Genomic DNA, 17,832 nt, shown 5'->3' with positions numbered 1-17,832 from the left:
GGGCCAGATTCTCCTGCACGCCTCTTCATGAATCTGGAGCGTCTGACAAGCTGCGTGCGCCTCCATGCCCTACACCAGAAACCTTACTCTAGCCTGGTATATTTCTGGTGTAGAGAACGTCCTAAATTAGATGAGCTGTGGCATCATGCCCCTGTCCTCCCACAGCTCTGCCCTTTTTGTTGCAGCTGGGAGAAATTGGCGTGGAAATGGCAAAAGTCGCCAAATTTTGATGCAACACCGACTCATGAAAATTTTGCTGAATAGGGCCCATTATGTTATTATTAAAATCAAGGAATACATGTTTATTTCAGTAGAGGGAGAAAAGTCAGCTGCTGCTAACATCCTAGGTTGAAATCTATTAGGCCGCCATACACATTATGTTGTTGACCGGTCCCTCCACAAATAGGTGTGGTGGTGCCAACTTGCCTGTCGTGTGTATGGCCATCTTCTAGTAGAGCACTCACACTGGATGGTGATTTGGCCAGGTGAGATTCTCTTTTGCAGACCTTCTCTCGTTGAGCCCGTGTAATACTTTTCATGTGGCTTTTTGTGCAGCTGAAGACTCAGCTTACCCAGGCCGAGCTCTCCTACAGCAGTGTTCTGGATGGGATGAAGAAGGAGATCTCTCAGCTCACGGAGGAGCGGCACCAAAGGGACATCGGCATGGCCTCCTGCGGCTGTAATGCCAAAGACTGGGAGAGGAAGGCTCAGGCTGAGAAGGAAAGAGCGGACAGAGAAGCCGAAGAGCATAAAGTAGGTGCAAATATTCAAGAGGTTGTCCAGGCAAAAATCATAAAAAGCATGATTCTTCTATAGTTGTTGGGCTAGGTTTACAAGAACAAATATTTGCAGGATTTGGGATAACTTGCTTATTCCTGGGGTCCGACCTCTAGAACCCCCATTCATCCCTAGAACAGGGATCTCCCATCTGGAGTGGAGGTTTTGCATTCACTGCCCATGAGACTGCTGGAAATAGTGAGGTTTGGATATTTCTGGCTGTAGGATGGAAAAAGTCATTGATTACCAGGGACAAGCTTACGCTGGAAGTGTTTCCTCACCATGTCTTAGCAAGCGTTGTGTGCGGAGGCCTCACCGGAGCCCTTACCAAAATGAATCAGAATGCTACAGCTAGAAAAAGGCCTGTCCTTCGGCGGCAATCGACACTTTGTTGTGGGGTTCTCTCGCTCTTATATTTATACATCAACTCATTTTATCATACTAAAGTGTGCTATTTAATCTTTTTAAGGTTTCGCTGGCAGCTCTCGAGACTTTGCGAGAAGAGAACCGGCAACTGACTGTGATGTTGGAGAAACAAGAGCCAGATGTGCGTCTGGTAAGATGGAAACTCCGCCATACTGTACACACAAGACACCTACAAATGTTATCTCCTCGCATAGTTGCAATACTCCATGATGAACAGAGAATGAATTGACTTTTTATGGCTTTGTGTTTCATTGTTTGCATTTTGAGCATTTTTGCCCCATGTTCTTTACATTCTCAGACATTAGATAACCTGGAATGTGAGAATCAGAGACTACAGAAAGAATTGTCACAGGCCAGGGGAAATCTGGAGCTTGTTCTGCACACCAGGCAGTCTGACATCCAGTGTGCAGTGGAAAGGTAAGAAAACTAGCTCACTGCTAAGTTAACTCCTTATCAGACCAAGCTGACAGTATAAACTAAGCACACAGCCTTATATATAGCCCCTATAAAAAAAAATCCCACCTGTTACTGTTCTAATCACTGCCTCCATTCTGCAGAAACTGAAGTGTAGGCAAGTATTCTAAATAGGGTGCTCGGTGCACCCCGAGTGTGGCTAAGGGGCTCCGTACACTGTTCCGCCCACTGGTTTTGCATGTCTCCACCTCTTTCCTTAGTGGCAGACAGTGCTCGCATACCTAGAATGGGCACTGTCTGCAAAGAAAACTCAGGCAAGCAATCACCAGTGAGGGAGGCATGCATATACAGTAGGTGGAACATTGCACGTAGGCACTTGGCTACACCAAGGGTGCACTGAGCACCCTAATTAGCATATTTAATTAAACATCAGTCTCTGTAGGATGGAGACAGAGATTATAACTCTAAAGGTGCCAATTTTATAGGGACTATATCCCCTACAAGTTTGCTCAGTTTTTTTACTGTCAGTTTGAGCACTTGGAAGTTTTTCTTCCCCTTCATTTGAAAACCCAAAACTTTTTTTTATTTTTATGTAGGCTCAGCATTATGTCGGCTTATTTTTTGCGAGACAATTTGTAGTTTGGATAGACACCATTCATTTTACCATACAAAATATTGGAAATGGTGAAAAATGCAGTCCCACCATTGCCTTTTGGGTCACGTTTTTCCGGCTCTTATTATGCTGTAAAAATTACTTAGCATCCTGATTTTTCAGGTCATTATGATAAAGCTTATGTTACATTTATTTTATTTTTTTTTTAATTACACTCAAAACTGAAATTGCATCACCAAGAAGTAAAAGTCATGGAATTATAGAAATCTCAGGATCCATAGACATGTTATTGATGTGCAGTATCAGTTTATTCATGACTGAGTATGAGCCCCATGGGCAGAAATACTCGCACTTACAGCTTTCGCTTCTATCAATGAGGTTATTAATGATTGCCTGGGGAACTTGGGCACGCACATCATCAAGATCCGCTGCTGGCAGCTCCCTTTGTAATTGCTGACCAATGATGTCCCACAAATGCTCAATGGGAGACAAGTCCTGAGACGTTGCAGGTCATGGTAGCACGTTTAGGCCATGCAGGTTACTCACAGTAACGCAAGTAAAATGCAGCCTGACGGCGCTTTGAAAACTTATTTTTTTAACTGGGAAAAGGGAGTGATTTTTTTTTTTTTACTTTTTTTTTCTTAGTTTTTTTCTTTATTTTTTAAGTCCCCATAGTGGACTTTAACCTGCGATCATTTGATCACTTAGCCTATATACGGCAATACTATTGTATTGCCTTATATAGTATAAATCAAAGTCTCCATTGAAGCTCAGCCCGGAGCAGGGGAGTACCAAGATGGCATTGACAGAGTCGTGAAGGGTCATGAAGGGCCGATGGGTGCACACACCGACTATCCCATTATTTAAATGCCTCTGTCAGAGATTGATAGCGGTATTTAAGTAAAACCTAGGATAATAATAATGAGCAAATAACCTGCAGTAAGAATGTAAATAACATATGGTACTTAGTTGACGCTATTTTTATCAGAAAAGCGTAAAAGCCATCCCACCACGGCAAGGTGTACCCAAAAGGGGAATGGTCATATTAGGGACCATTGAAAACAGCTCCTGTTTTGACGTGTCTGAATGAGTGTCCTAAGTGAAACTGACTCGGTTGCCCTTAGCAACCAATCAGATTCCACTTTTCATTCCTCACAGATTCTTTGGAAAATGAAAGGTGGAATCTGATTGGTTGCTAAGGGCAATTGAGCCAGTTTCACAGATCTAGTTTCCACAGATAGATCTCCCCCAAATCTGTTTTCTTTTCACATAATTCAGATAACACATAATGGCAAATAATTTAAATACAGATCAAAGAAAATGGATTTTAACAGAATATTGGAAATCTCAAAATGCTGAAACCGTTAGAGCAAATTGGGTTGAAACATTTGGTGCTCAAGCCCCAAAGAGACAAACCATTTACCGCATTCGTGACAAATGCAATGCCACTGGCTCAATCCTTAATGCTCCAAAAACTGGTCGACCCAAAACAGTCTGTACAGAAGATAATAAACAACTTGTTGCTGAAACATTTGTTCAGAGTCCAAAAAAGTCCACAGAAGAGCCTCTTTGGAATTGGGAATTTCACGAGCTTCTATCATGCGAATCCTGAAATCTATTGGGTGGAAAGCTTATCGTCCACGTCTAATTCATGGTTTATTGGAGGATGATCCAGACAGGCGGCTGCAACCCTTCATAACCTTATTACACTTTCTGTCCACCTACTTTTGGACCACTATATATATATGATACACAAATACTTTTGTTAAATCCTGTATGAAAACACAAAGTCACCCATTAAAATAGAGCAGTGTAGCAAACACTAGATGACAGTACAGAACTATGAGAATAACGGTATAATACAAACACACGGGGTCACACATAACTCACCCTACACCTAGAACCCGCAGAGATATAAGTGCCATCCAATCACATGGTCCTAAAGCCCAAAAATGATTTGGTCTCAAAAAGATTAAAGGAGTTGTCCACTACTCTGACAACCCCTTCTCAATCTGTTTCCCCATGTATAATAATAAGACTTATAGTCCGGTGTCAGCACTCGCTTTCCTGGGGTACATAACAATGTCATGCGATAGCTGCAGTCAATCAGCGCTGCCATCACTCTCTTCTACAGACAAATCAAATACAGTACATCCAGCGGAATTGAGAGCTGCCGCTCAAACCACGGGTAGCATGAATCAGATACTGGCTGCACGATTTGCAGCCTGGTATTTTATTCTTGGAAATGCTCTGGTGTTTCAGAGAAAATATATGGGATGATTCATTGCGTAATGCACACTAGTTTTAATGAAGGGCTCCCTGAAGTACAATGTACTGAATTCATTAATAAGCGCACACCACTTAATGAATTTGGCGCATCTTCTGAAAAAGCGTCGCACCATTGCACCTTACCAGAAATGCTACTCCAGTTAGAGACTGGAGTAGTATTTCTGGTCTACAATCGCCGCCTCATCCTGCTCCAGCTCCTCCCAAACTCTGCCCATTTCAGGTCATAAAGTTTTTGGTGCATCTCCACGTTACTGAAAAATCTTGCTACTCTTCAAACCTTTTACGCCAATATTCTGGCATAAAAGCTTTGATGAATCTGCCCCATACTTTGAAGTCTGCTCTTGATGGGTTTCTTGATATGGAAGAGACCTGTCAGTCACTGTGCTAGGAGAAGCCTGTCGGGGTCTCCGTTGGTATACTCTAGTAGACCTCTGGTCCCGTTCCGGGAGCGATTTTTCGAACTATATTTTGTCCAAAACACCAGAGCATTTCAGAATAAAATATACCTGGCTGCACTCATGCTGCCATGCTCTGATTCATCCTGCCTGTGGCTTTATCAGCATGATTTCACTGACAGGTTCCTTTTAATGACTGTTCATTTTTTTTCTGTTTTTAACAATAACTTTACAGGAGGCATTGTTTTATTCTCTGGCGCTGATTTAATGTACATATAAATCACTGGCAACAATTAATCACACCAAATAACCAGGTCATTAATTCTTTTTTTTTAATTTATGTATTTGATAATATGTATTTTACATTAAAAAAAAAATCTTTTTTTTTTTTTTTTTTTCAGTGCAGATTTTCTTTTTCCTTCTTCTTATTTTTTATTTTACACGATTTTCACACAAAGAGATCATTAAAGACCTCTAGGGAATATATGTATATATTTTTTTTATTGTGCATTTTTCCACTGTAACTGGAGCATCTATAGGAACCCCAGTTACAGGAAAAAATAGCCTCCTGCTGTGCTGGATTGCTGGAATGGGTCTGCTAGGACAGCTCTGGTCTTTCGGGGCAGACACCTGAAGGTCCTGCAGAAGCATTGGTCCTACTCACCAGGCACTTTGGAGCTGGTACAGTTTCTTGGTTTATTACTGCTTCTGCCTTCTTTCCCCCCGGGGTCCTGCGCTGTGTTTGACAGCTGGGAACAAAACCTTATCCTACTAGATTGCAGATTCTTTAACCTGCATTTGATCATTATCAGGTTAATCTTTGAAATTCTGCTCTTTAATTTTTAGCTCTTCCATTAAGAAATCAACAGAAAAATATTTCTTTAAAAGTAAAGCCTGTTCTGGCCGCAATCCGTCTTCCAATGGTTCTGTAATTCCTTAGGAGGACACAGGATCTGTTGGACAGACATGAGGACGAGCTGAAGGCGCTGAATGAGCGTCTGAACGAAGTGTCACAGCGATACGAGGAGCTGCGGCAAACACCAGACGCCAAGCAAGAAGCTGCCGGTGTCCACCAAGGTCACAGTAGGACAAGTTCTCTGGAGCACGGGTCTCCTGAACTTCACAAGGTTGATGATGGAAGTGCTGAAGATTCCGGCCAAGAGGTGATACTTGTTCTGCAGTGAGCGGGGGATAACCTGTGCTCATCACTTTCATTTTCTTCCTAGCATTGTGTCAGTAGGGGTCACAAAGTCCATGATTGAAACTAAAGACATTCTGTGATCAATGTGTGTGTGTCGGGGGGGGGGGGGGTCTTGGTTACATTGGCCCCCACCAATCATACATCACCTGCCCAATAGATGGATGATAAATGTTGGTGTGGAATAAATCCTTTGAATGTATTATTACACTATTACCAATAATTAGGTGCAGACCACCCCCCTCCACTATAGTTACAATACAGCTTCATATACCGTATTTTTCAAACCACAAGAAGCACCTTACTATAAGACGCTCCACACTTTTACACATCTGAGAATAGGAAAAATATATTTTCTGAGGATTAAAACTTCCCTGTTGGTGTAAAAAAGTAAAGGGGTCAATAAAGCACTCTAGTGGGCTTTATAAGTAGATAATAGGTTAATACTCTGGCAGTACTAGTGTTTTTCTGTAACATGCACATAATGCACACAACACTGCTGCCTGCACAGTAGACAAACAGCTCTGCTGCGCGAGCAGTGCATATGCACACAACTCTGCAGCACACACAGCACTGCTGCATGCACTGAAAATACACACACAACTGCGTATGCACAATTCTGCTGTATACACATGTATACTGTCACAGCTCTGCCACATACTTACATATACCTAAACACACAGCTCTGCTGCATACACACACAGCTCTGCTGCATACACACACAGCTCTGCTGCATACACACACGGCTCTGCTGCATACACACACGGCTCCGCTGCATACACACACGGCTCCGCTGCATACACACACGGCTCCGCTGCATACACACACAGCTTTGCTGCATACACACACAGCTTTGCTGCATACACACACAGCTTTGCTGCATACACACACAGCTCCGCTGCATACACACACAGCTTTGCTGCATACACACACAGCTTTGCTGCATACACACACAGCTCTGCTGCATACACACACAGCTCTGCTGCATACACACACAGCTTTGCTGCATACACACACAGCTCTGCTGCATACACACACAGCTCTGCTGCATACACACACAGCTCTGCTGCATACACACACAGCTCTGCTGCATACACACACAGCTCTGCTGCATACACATGTACACACACACACACACACACCTCTGCTGCAGACACCCTACATCCAGACATCCTATTTTAATCATGAATAGTTTAGTACCTTTTATAAAGTCTTCTTACTCCCCCACACTTTCCACTTTCCTTGGGACATGTAGACATGACTGTGATATCCTGGAAGGTCCTTGACTGTGCCCATGTTTTGTTTTTGCTAAGTTTTTTCCTACATTTTTTTTCAGATTTGTCACAAAACCTGAAGGGTTTCTTGACGCCAGCAAAGTGAATGAGAATCCTGAAGTCTCGTGCACACATTTCTTATTTTTGTCTTGCAAATTTAAGTGTCAATTCTTTCAGCATTTTTGCTGCAGATTTCAACCATACTAATGAGTGGGGAAAAATCGACTGCAATAACACGTGTTTTTGCTGCTGCGTTTTTCCTGCCAAGAGATGAAGAAATAAATACTTAATGTGTGCACATACCCCTACAGTCAGAATTTTTTTTTACTTTTCTTTAGCTTTAACTTCCGTTTTCTGTTTCTGCAGCTCCCACTACCACCCTCCTCCTCACCGACCACCATAGCGTCAAGGTTTCTTCAGGAGGAAGAGCTCCGCTCACAGGATCTTATTCAGCTCCTGGACTCTCACATTGAGGAGCTAAAGCAAGAAAGTCAGTGGACAGTTCAGCACTTCAGCAACCTAAAATAAAGAATAATAAATAATAATAGAGAAGTGGTCTCCAGCATGTGCCGGCTCTCATCAGGACCCAGGGATCTCCAGTAATGTGCACAGTCTGTATTGTGAAGTCTGGTGACAGAGCCGCGTTCTGGTGACTGTAGGGGCTGATGGAACGTGAGATGGCGGCAGTCAGCTGCGGCCATACTGTGGATGTAGCCTGATATGTGCCCGATCACCGCAGGTAAGGAAATCACTGCTGAACTTCTGAGCTCAAGTATAAAGGACATGGGCTTGTAACTGGAAGTAACCTAATCTGTATGCCCATATACCGCCCGTCTAGTAACCAGTCAATGATCACTGTCTCACATCTACATTGCTTTTACCTGCAGTTATTGTCTGGCTGAGTACAAGGAGATGGGGCTGTAGTCTGCGGACAGAATATTCTTTTTAATATGCTGTTATAAAGTCCAGCAGTTCATGAGAGCGGAGAGCATTTTTAATGCAAGGTAATTGCAAAGTTGCTTGTTTCTACAAGCACTTTGTAATTTTACACATTTAAGAAGATAACACCCCTTTAAAAGGGAATATGTCAGCAGGGTTTTGCTATGTAATATGAGCGCAGCATAATGTCAGGGTAGAGACTCTGATTCCAGTGATGTGTCGCTTACTGGGTTGTTTCGTGCAGTTTTGTTAGAATCCCTGTTTTCTCTGCTGTAGATGTAGCAGTGGTCAGAATGTTGAGCTGTGTATAACCTCGCCCACACCCCTGATTGGCAGCTTCCCATATACACTGTACATTGTCAGAAAGCAGCCAATCAGTGGTGGGGGTGGAGTTACACAGATTAGCCTCACTGGCTTGCACGTGAAACCTAGTCCTGTAGTGATAATTTCCTGCTGATAAAACACTAATTGTATTGAAATTACAACACACTGCCTAAGTAACACATTGCTAGAATCAGGCTCTCTTGCTCTATATTATGCTGCTATCAGATTAAATAGCAAACACCTGCTGACAGATTCCCTTAAATAAAGGTGTATAAAAGTTCTTCACACTAGTAGTCCCAGCTTCATATATATATGAAATATTAGTATTTTATGTGCTGTCTCTTATTTATTTTATTTTTATGTATAATACAATTCATGCTTCAGTAAACCTAGAAATTGTCGTATGTGTGTATATATACATATGGTGTGTGTGTATATACATTACAGACCAAAAGTTTGGACACACCTTCTCATTTAAAGATTTTTCTGTATTTTCATGACTATGAAAATTGTACATTCACACTGAAGGCATCAAAACAATGAATTAACACATGTGGAATTATATACTTAACAAAAAAGTGTGAAACAACTGAAAATATGTCTTATATTCTAGGTTCTTCAAAGTAGCCACCTTTTGCTTTGATGACTGCTTTGCACACTCTTGGCATTCTCTTGATGAGCTTCAAGAGGTAGTCACCGGAAATGGTCTTCCAACAATCTTGAAGGAGTTCCCAGAGATGCTTAGCACTTGTTGGCCCTTTTGCCTTCACTCTGCGGTCCAGCTCACCCCAAACCATCTCGGTTGGGTTCAGGTCTGGTGACTGTGGAGGCCAGGTCATCTGGCTTAGCACCCCATCACTCTCCTTGGTCAAATAGCCATTACACAGCCTGGAGGTGTGTTTGGGGTCATTGTCCTGTTGAAAAATAAATGATGGTCCAACTAAACGCAAACCGGATGGAATAGCATGCTGCTGCAAGATGCTGTGGTAGCCATGCTGGATCAGTATGCCTTCAATTTTGAATAAATCCCCAACAGTGTCACCAGCAGCACCCCCCCACACCATCACACCTCCTCCTCCATGCTTCACGGTGGGAACCAGGCATGTAGAGTCCATCCGTTCACCTTTTCTTCGTCGCACAAAGACACGGTGGTTGGAACCAAAGATCTCAAATTTGGACTCATCAGACCAAAGCACAGATTTCCACTGGTCTAATGTCCATTCCTTGTGTTCTTTAGCCCAAAGACGTCTCTTCTGCTTGTTGCCTGTCCTTAGCAGTGGTTTCCTAGCAGCTATTTTACCATGAAGGCCTGCTGCACAAAGTCTCCTCTTAACAGTTGTTGAAGAGATGTGTCTGCTGCTAGAACTCTGTGTGGCATTGACCTGGTCTCTAATCTGAGCTGCTGTTAACCTGCGATATCTGAGGCTGGTGACTCGGATAACCTTATCCTCAGAAGCAGAGGTGACTCTAGGTCTTCCTTTCCTGGGGCGGTCCTCATGTGAGCCAGTTTCTTTGTAGCGCTTGATGGTTTTTGCAACTGCACTTGGGGACACTTTCAAAGTTTGCCCAATTTTTCGTTCTGACTGACCTTCATTTCTTAAAGTAATGATGGCCACTCATTTTTCTTTACTTAGCTGCTTTTTTCTTGCCATAATACAAATTCTAACAGTCTATTCAGTAGGACTATCAGCTGTGTATCCACCAGACTTCTGCACAACACAACTGATGGTCCCAACCCAATTTATAAGGCAAGAAATCCCACTTATTAAACCTGACAGGGCACACCTGTGAAGTGAAGACCATTTCCGGTGACTACCTCTTGAAGCTCATCAAGAGAATGCCAAGAGTGTGCAAAACAGTCATCCAAGCAAAAGGTGGCTACTTTGAAGAACCTAGAATATAAGACATATTTTCAGTTGTTTCACACTTTTTTGTTAAGTATATAATTCCACATGTGTTAATTCATAGTTTTGATGCCTTCAGTGTGAATGTACAATTTTCAAAGTCATGAAAATACAGAAAAATCTTTAAAGGAGAAGGTGTCTCCAAACTTTTGGTCTGTACTGTACGTGTATGTATGTGTGTATATATAATATATATTAAATATATATATAATATATATACATACATACATATACATATATACCGTATTTTTCGGACTATAAGACGCACCTAGGTTTTAGAGGAGGAAAATAATAAAAAAAATTTAAGCCAAAAATGTGTTCATGATGCACTTTTAAGGGGGAGGGGGTCTTCTGCTGACACTGGTATAGGGGTAATGTCCCCCAATTCTGACAATATCCCCCATCCTGGTATATATGCCCCCCCCCTTCCTTTTATACGTGGTCCCCATCCCCAACCTGGTATGCCTGGCATCCCTCCATCCTGGTATGCCTGGCATCCCTCCATCCTGGTATGCATGGAACCCCTCCATCCTGGTATGAATGGCACCCCTCATCCTTATCCTGGTATGCATGGCACCCCTCATCCCTGTCCTGGTATGCATGGCACCCCTCTTCCCTGTCCTGGTATGCATGGCACCCCTCATCCCTATCCTGGTATGCTTGGCACCCCTAATCCCTATCCTGGTATGCATGGCAACCCTAATCCCTATCCTGGTATGCATGGCACCCCTCATCCCTATCCTGGTATGCATGGCACCCCTCATCCTTGTCCTGGTATGCATGGCACCCCTCATCCTTGTCCTGGTATGCATGGCACCCCTCATCCTTGTCCTGGTATGCATGGCACCCCTCATCCCTGTCCTGGTATGCATGGCACCCCTCATCCCTGTCCTGGTATGCATGGCACCCCTCATCCTTGTCCTGGTATGCATGGCACCCCTCATCCTTGTCCTGGTATGCATGGCACCCCTCATCCTTGTCCTGGTATGCATGGCACCCCTCATCCCTATCCTGGTATGCTTAGCACCCCTAATCCCTATCCTGGTATTCATGGCACCCCTCATCCCTATCCTGGTATGCATGGCACCCCTCATCCCTATCCTGGTATGCATGGCACCCCTCATCCCTATTCTGGTATGCATGGCACCCCTCATCCTTGTCCTGGTATGCATGGCACCCCTAATCCTTGTCCTGGTATGCATGGCACCCCTCATCCTTGTCCTGGTATGCATGGCACCCCTCATCCTTGTCCTGGTATGCATGGCACCCCTCATCCTTGTCCTGGTATGCATGGCACCCCTCATCCTTGTCCTGGTATGCATGGCACCCCTCATCCTTGTCCTGGTATGCATGGCACCCCTCATCCTTGTCCTGGTATGCATGGCACCCCTCATCCCTGTCCTGGTATGCATGGCACCCCCCATCCCTGTCCTGGTATGCATGGCACCCCTCATCCCTGTCCTGGTATGCATGGCACCCCTCATCCCTATCCTGGTATGCATGGGACTCCTAATCCCCATCCTGGTATGCATGGCGCCCCTAATCCCCATCCTGGTATGCATGGCACCCCTCATTCTTACCCTGGTATGTATGGCCCCCTCATCCTTACCCTGGTATGCATGGTCCCCCTAATCCCCATCATGCTGCACATAAAAAAAAATAAACACTCCTACTCCCCTTTCTTCTCTCCTCCAGCGCTGCGTCCTGTCTGCCCGCACTGATCTCTCCATGTGAGCCGCGCATGACGTCACTGTCATGTGCGGCTCACATGGAGAGATCAGCTGCCGGAAGTCACTGCTCCCCACGCCGGGACTGTGTGCGCTGGGAGCAGTGACTTCACTCTCCTTCCTAGCCGGCACACAGCGTAGCCGCGCTGCGACCCCTGCTGCTGCCAGGCTATAGCGTGTGCCCACTTATTAAAGGGCATGACTATTCAGCCACGCCCATGGGCGTGAAGAGAGGTTGAATATTCATGCCCTTTAATAGCGGGCACAGGCGATTCCGGCAGCAGCTGGAGCCGCCGCAAGGCTACACTGTGTGCTGCTATTAAGGAGCATGAATATTCAGTGCTCCCCACGCCCAATGGGTGTGGGGAGAAGTGAATATTCATTTTCTTTATCAGCGGGGACAGTGTAGGCTGCAGCGGGCGGCTGCTGCCTCCTGTACCCCGCTCCTCCACTGCTACCGCTCCCCCCACACCCCACATATATATACACCCCCCCCAACATTCGGACTGTAAGACGCACCCCCCATTTTCCTCCAAAATTTTGGAGAAAAAAAGTGCGTCTTATAGTCCGAAAAATACGGTGTATGTGTGTATGTGTGTATGTGTGTATGTATGTATGTATGTATGTATGTATATATATATATATATAATGTGTGTGTGTGTGTGTGTTTATTAGTATACACATGCCTACATACTCTTTATTACCACATTGTAATTCGGCCAAATATCTTTTTTATCTGTTTGCAGTATTCTCTGAGTATTTGTGTATATATTCTGTATTTATGCTGTGATTACTAATTTATCAGTATGACGCATAAGATAAAATTGTGTTTATTTTAAAAGTTTAATTTATTTTTATATGAATTCAGCCCTGACGGCCGGCTCCAATTTTTGATGAACGCTTTTGTTCAATTGAAATATTTTGTTACGAAATAAATGATAATTTCTACATTTCTGTCCTGTTTTTGTTGCAGTTGTAATTATGATAATTGCACCATTTCTTTGCGTGGTACATGCCAGGATAATACATCTGGGACTATCTATTCGGTAGGAATCTGTGACATTTCTCCAGCATTTATGAATTAAAACCTGTGGAGCGTCGACAACAAAAAACTTTATATGAAAGGAAAAATGTTTCTTGGAAATTTCTCAGTTCGGTCATATAGTATTATAGTACATAATGTATTTGTTTTCACAGCAAATCATTGTAAATTTACTAATATTGGTTGTATGGGAAAAGTCATGCTTTCATTTGCAGTTACAACCAAACAAATTCAACCCCTGTACAAATTAGATTCATTAGCAAAACTTAATGTTTTTTTCTGTCTTTAAAAAGTCAAAGAACTATTTTTATAGTTCAATACAACAAGTGGTTTCTCCAAATTCAACATAAAATGCCACTTTTAATGCTGCCTCAGAGTTATTCATCCCCTTCATGACAAATATCTTTAGCAATTAGTAAAGCCCCATTAGCTGTTATGACCTGCTATAAACATGATGTATAGCCACACAACAGCTTTTGAGTCACCGCCATACTTTACTGCAGGCAGGGTGTTCCTTTCAGCATTTTTTCCATGCTTTCTCCTCTGATTTATCGGCTCAAAAAGTTTGTTTTGTTTCATTGCTCCACAGAACACAATTCCAAAACGTCTGCTTCTTATTTATATGGTTTTGAGCATATTGGAGTTAACTTTTCTAGTGGTTTTGGGTCAGCGGAGGTGAACGTTGGGATTTGGCATGGATACCTTCAGCATTTAGTGTGCACCTTTCTGTGTAAACTGATACCTCAGTTCCTACTGCCAGTAAACCTTGTTACAGGTCTTTTGCAATGTTTTTTTTTATTACCTGCCTCCTTAGGAATCTGGTGGCAGCCGATGAAAGCTACTTCTTCCTGCCTTGTCCAGGTGGTGTAGCGAGTGTGAATGGAGCTGTGGTTAATAATGCGCACTGCTGCTCCATTAATTTTTTTAGGAGTGTCAAAGACCATCTCCGATGGTCCCATTAACTCCTTATTGACCACTAATACACCTGTTAGCGACAGTCATTATGTGGCCTTATTCCTAATCGCTTTATTTTAATGGTGCTGCGAAATACTTGAATAGCACTCCCCCTGTCAGGTGCAAATCCCGTGAGTGACAGCTGTATATGACAGCTCACAACCCGCGGCATTGGCCCTGGCCGGTTTTCAAACTGATCGGAGCCGATTAACGCCTTTTTGTATCTAAGTGGTTAAAAGGGGTTAAAAGACCCCCTTTAACAGAATCGACCCCCCTGCGATCGTAATTTCAGGTGTCGATTGTTGCAATGGTACCCCGAGGTCATTTCATGACCCTAGGGTATTGTGACCTGTTAGATCCTGCTATAACCTGGGTCTGACAGGCTGTGTGAGTGAGACACTGACAGGTCTACAGTACTGCAGTACACGAGTACTGCAATGCATGAGACCAATGATCAAAGTAAAAAATATACACTACTGTTGAAAAGTTTGGGGTCACCCAGACAATTTTGTGTTTTCCATGAAAACTCATACTTTTACTTATCAAATGAGTTGCAAAATGATTAGAAAATATAGTCCAGACATTGACAAGGTTAGAAATAATGATTTTTGTTAGAAATAATAATTTTCTCCTTCAAACTTTGCTTTTGTCAAAGAATGCTCCCTTTGCAGCAATTACAGCATTGCAGACCTTTGTCATTCTAGCTGTTAATTTGCTGAGGTAATCTTGAGAAATTTCCCCCCATGCTTCCTGAAGCCCCTCCCACAAGTTGGATTTGGCTTGATGGGCACTTTTTGCGTACCATACGGTAAAACTGCTCCCACAACGGCTCAATGGTGTTGAGATCTGGTGACTGCGCTCAACCCCAGCTGCCTGCTTCTTCCCTAAATAGTTCATGCATAATTTGGAGGTGTGCTTTGGATCATTGTACTGTTGTAGGATGAAATTGGCTCCAATCAAGCGCTGTCCACAGGGTATGGCATGGCGTTGCAAAATGGAGTGATAGCCTTCCTTATTCAAAATCCCATTTACCTTGTACAAATCTCCAACTTTACCAGCACCAAAGTAACCCCAGACCATCACATTACCTCCACCATGCTTGACAGATGGCGTCCGGCACTCTTCCAGCATTTTTTCAGTTGTTCTGCGTCTCACAAATGTTCTTCTGTGTGATCCAAACACCTCAAACTTTGATTCGTCTGTCCATAAAACTTTTTTCCAGTCTTCCTCTGTCCAATGTCTGTGTTCTTTTGCCCATATTAATATTTTCCTTTTATTAGCCAGTCTCAGATATGACTTTTTCTTTGCCACTTTGCCCTGAAGGCCAGCATCCCGGAGGCGCCTCTTCACTGTAGACGTTGACACTGGCGTTTTGCGTGTACTATTTAATGAAGCTGCCAGTTGAGGAGCTGTGAGGCGTCGATTTCTCAAACTAGAGACTCTAATGTACTTGTCTTGTTGCTCAGTTGTGCAGCAGGGCCTCCCACTTCTCTTTCTACTCTGGTTAGAGCCTGTTTGTGCTCTCCTCTGAAGGGAGTAGTACACACCGTTGTAGGAAATCTTCAGTTTCTAGGCAATTTCTCGCATGGAATAGCCTTCATTTCTAAGAACAAGAATAGACTGTCGAGTTTCACATGAACGTTCTCTTTTTCTGGCCATTTTGAGAGTTTCATAGAACAAACAAATGTAAAGCTCCAGATTCTCAACTAGCTCAAAGGAAGGTCAATTTTATAGCTTCTCATATCAGCCAAACCGTTTTCAGCTGGGCTAACATACTTGTGCAAGGGTTTTCTAGGGTTTTCTAAACATCCATTAGCTTCTTACACAGTTAGCAAACACAATGTACCATTAAGACACTGGAGTGGTGGTTGTTGAAAATGGGCCTCTATACACCTATGTAGATATTGAAATAAAAACAAGACGTTTGCAGCTAGAATATTCATTTACCACATTAACAATGTATAGAGTGTATTTCTGATTCATTTAATGTTTGCTTCATTGAAAAATAATGTGCTTTTCTTTAAAAAATAATGACATTTATAAATGACCCCAAACTTTTGAACGGTAGTGTACATGTCCCACAGTGGGACTAAGTGAAAAAATTTTAATAAAATATGTAAAAAAAAAAAAAAAAAACCACAAAAAAAGGGCACACAAATCACGAAAAGCCGTTTTGCCACTAAAAACAAAGGGTTTATGTTAAAACAAAAATAAACAAATAAAGTACACATAATTTGTATTGCCGCATCCGGCAACAACCCGGACTATAAAACTGTGATTTTATTTATTCTGAGTGGCGAACATCATAAAAAAAATTAAAAATACTCCGAAAATGTAGATTTTTCATCATACTGACACAAAAAATTTAATTAAAAGCAATCAAAATGGTATAAATGAAAACACCAAACGGTTCTGCAAAAAAAACAAACCCTATTATAGCTAATTTGGTAAAAAAATAAAAAAAAAAGTATATGGTGATGCAAGAGCAAAATCATTTGTGTAAAATGTTTTTAGTGTGTAAAATCAAAGCATAAAAAAACAACATAAATCTGGTATCGCTGTAATCGTACTAACTAAGAATAAATCTGTCTGATCACTTGTGGTGAACCTCGCAAAAAATAAAAACAATGAATGAATTGCTGATTTTTGTTCATTCTGCATTTGAAAAATCTGATTAAAAAGCAATAAAAAAAAACTGTGCCCGAAAATGGTACAAAATAAAAATATCCAACAAATAAGCCTTCATACAGCTGTTTTTGCCAAAAATAAAAAAGTTACAACTGTCAGAATATGGCGACAAAAAAACAATTTTTTTTAATAAAAAAGAAATGTGGTATCACGGTAATCACACTGACCTAAAGAATAAAACTGCCTTATCACTTATATTGCATGGTGAACTGCGCAAAAATAGAAATAACTATTGTCGTATTGCTGTCCATTTCTACCCCTTTCTAGGGGTTTGAATTTTGTTCCGACTGCTCATGCAGATTTGTTTTATACGTTACATGATGTGAATAAAATTGTTAGACTTTTGACAGTCAATAGACATTTTATTGAGGAAGACAATGATTCCTTTAAGGAGGATATGAATCCATCTTTACCTTGTCCCTTAGAGTATGAGGGTAATATGGAGGAAAACATCCACGGTGATAATTGTGATCATTTTCATGTCGACTCAATTGGAGAACAAAATAATTATTCATTCCAAGAGCTGTGCGCTATGCTTACATTAAAAGACTTACAACTCGAATCTATGTCTTAATCCGTTTGTGACCCACTAAGGCTATGTGCCCACGATGCAGAAACGCTGCATATTTTTTCCGCTTCTCCCTGGCAGGAAAAACGCATGTGGATTTTACATGTGTTTTTCCCGCCAGGTAGAAGCGTTTGTCAAGTGTTTTTGCATGCATTTCTGCATGAGGGTTATCAAGCGCTTTTCCAAGCGATTAACATCACTTGGAAAAGTGCTTGACAACTTGGTCACACTATATAAATCCATGCAACCGGCATGGATTTATATAGCGTGACTAAGTTAATAGTTGAAAAAAAAAAAAAA

At 42.3% G+C, this 17,832-nt stretch overlaps 1 protein-coding gene across 7 annotated transcripts in view; it reads left to right on the top strand.

Annotated features, from left to right (window-relative positions):
- CEP63 (centrosomal protein 63) overlaps positions 1–13,379 on the top strand; it is a 38,632-nt gene extending 25,253 nt beyond the window's left edge. For 4 of the 7 annotated variants that reach the window (XM_073674320.1, XM_073674318.1, XM_073674321.1 and 1 more), the window contains 5 exons: positions 556–753; positions 1,247–1,333; positions 1,502–1,620; positions 5,855–6,077; positions 7,753–9,140. In XM_073674320.1, coding sequence (XP_073530421.1) covers positions 556–753; positions 1,247–1,333; positions 1,502–1,620; positions 5,855–6,077; positions 7,753–7,914 — 789 coding nt within the window. In that variant the 3' untranslated portion in view covers positions 7,915–9,140. Of the gene's footprint in view, positions 1–555; positions 754–1,246; positions 1,334–1,501; positions 1,621–5,760; positions 6,078–7,752; positions 9,141–13,253 lie in introns of those variants that run through there. The other 3 variants (XR_012318356.1, XM_073674317.1, XM_073674322.1) reach the window with 3 other exon arrangements.
- The last annotated feature ends 4,453 nt before the right edge of the window (positions 13,380–17,832 follow it).

Source organism: Phyllobates terribilis, unplaced genomic scaffold (genome assembly GCF_046119375.1).
Source record: "Phyllobates terribilis strain yellow unplaced genomic scaffold, ASM4611937v1 Scaffold_3__8_contigs__length_932513732, whole genome shotgun sequence".
In the NCBI taxonomy this organism is placed as follows: Eukaryota; Metazoa; Chordata; class Amphibia; order Anura; family Dendrobatidae; genus Phyllobates; species Phyllobates terribilis.
This window is presented reverse-complemented; position numbering and strand designations above follow the sequence as displayed.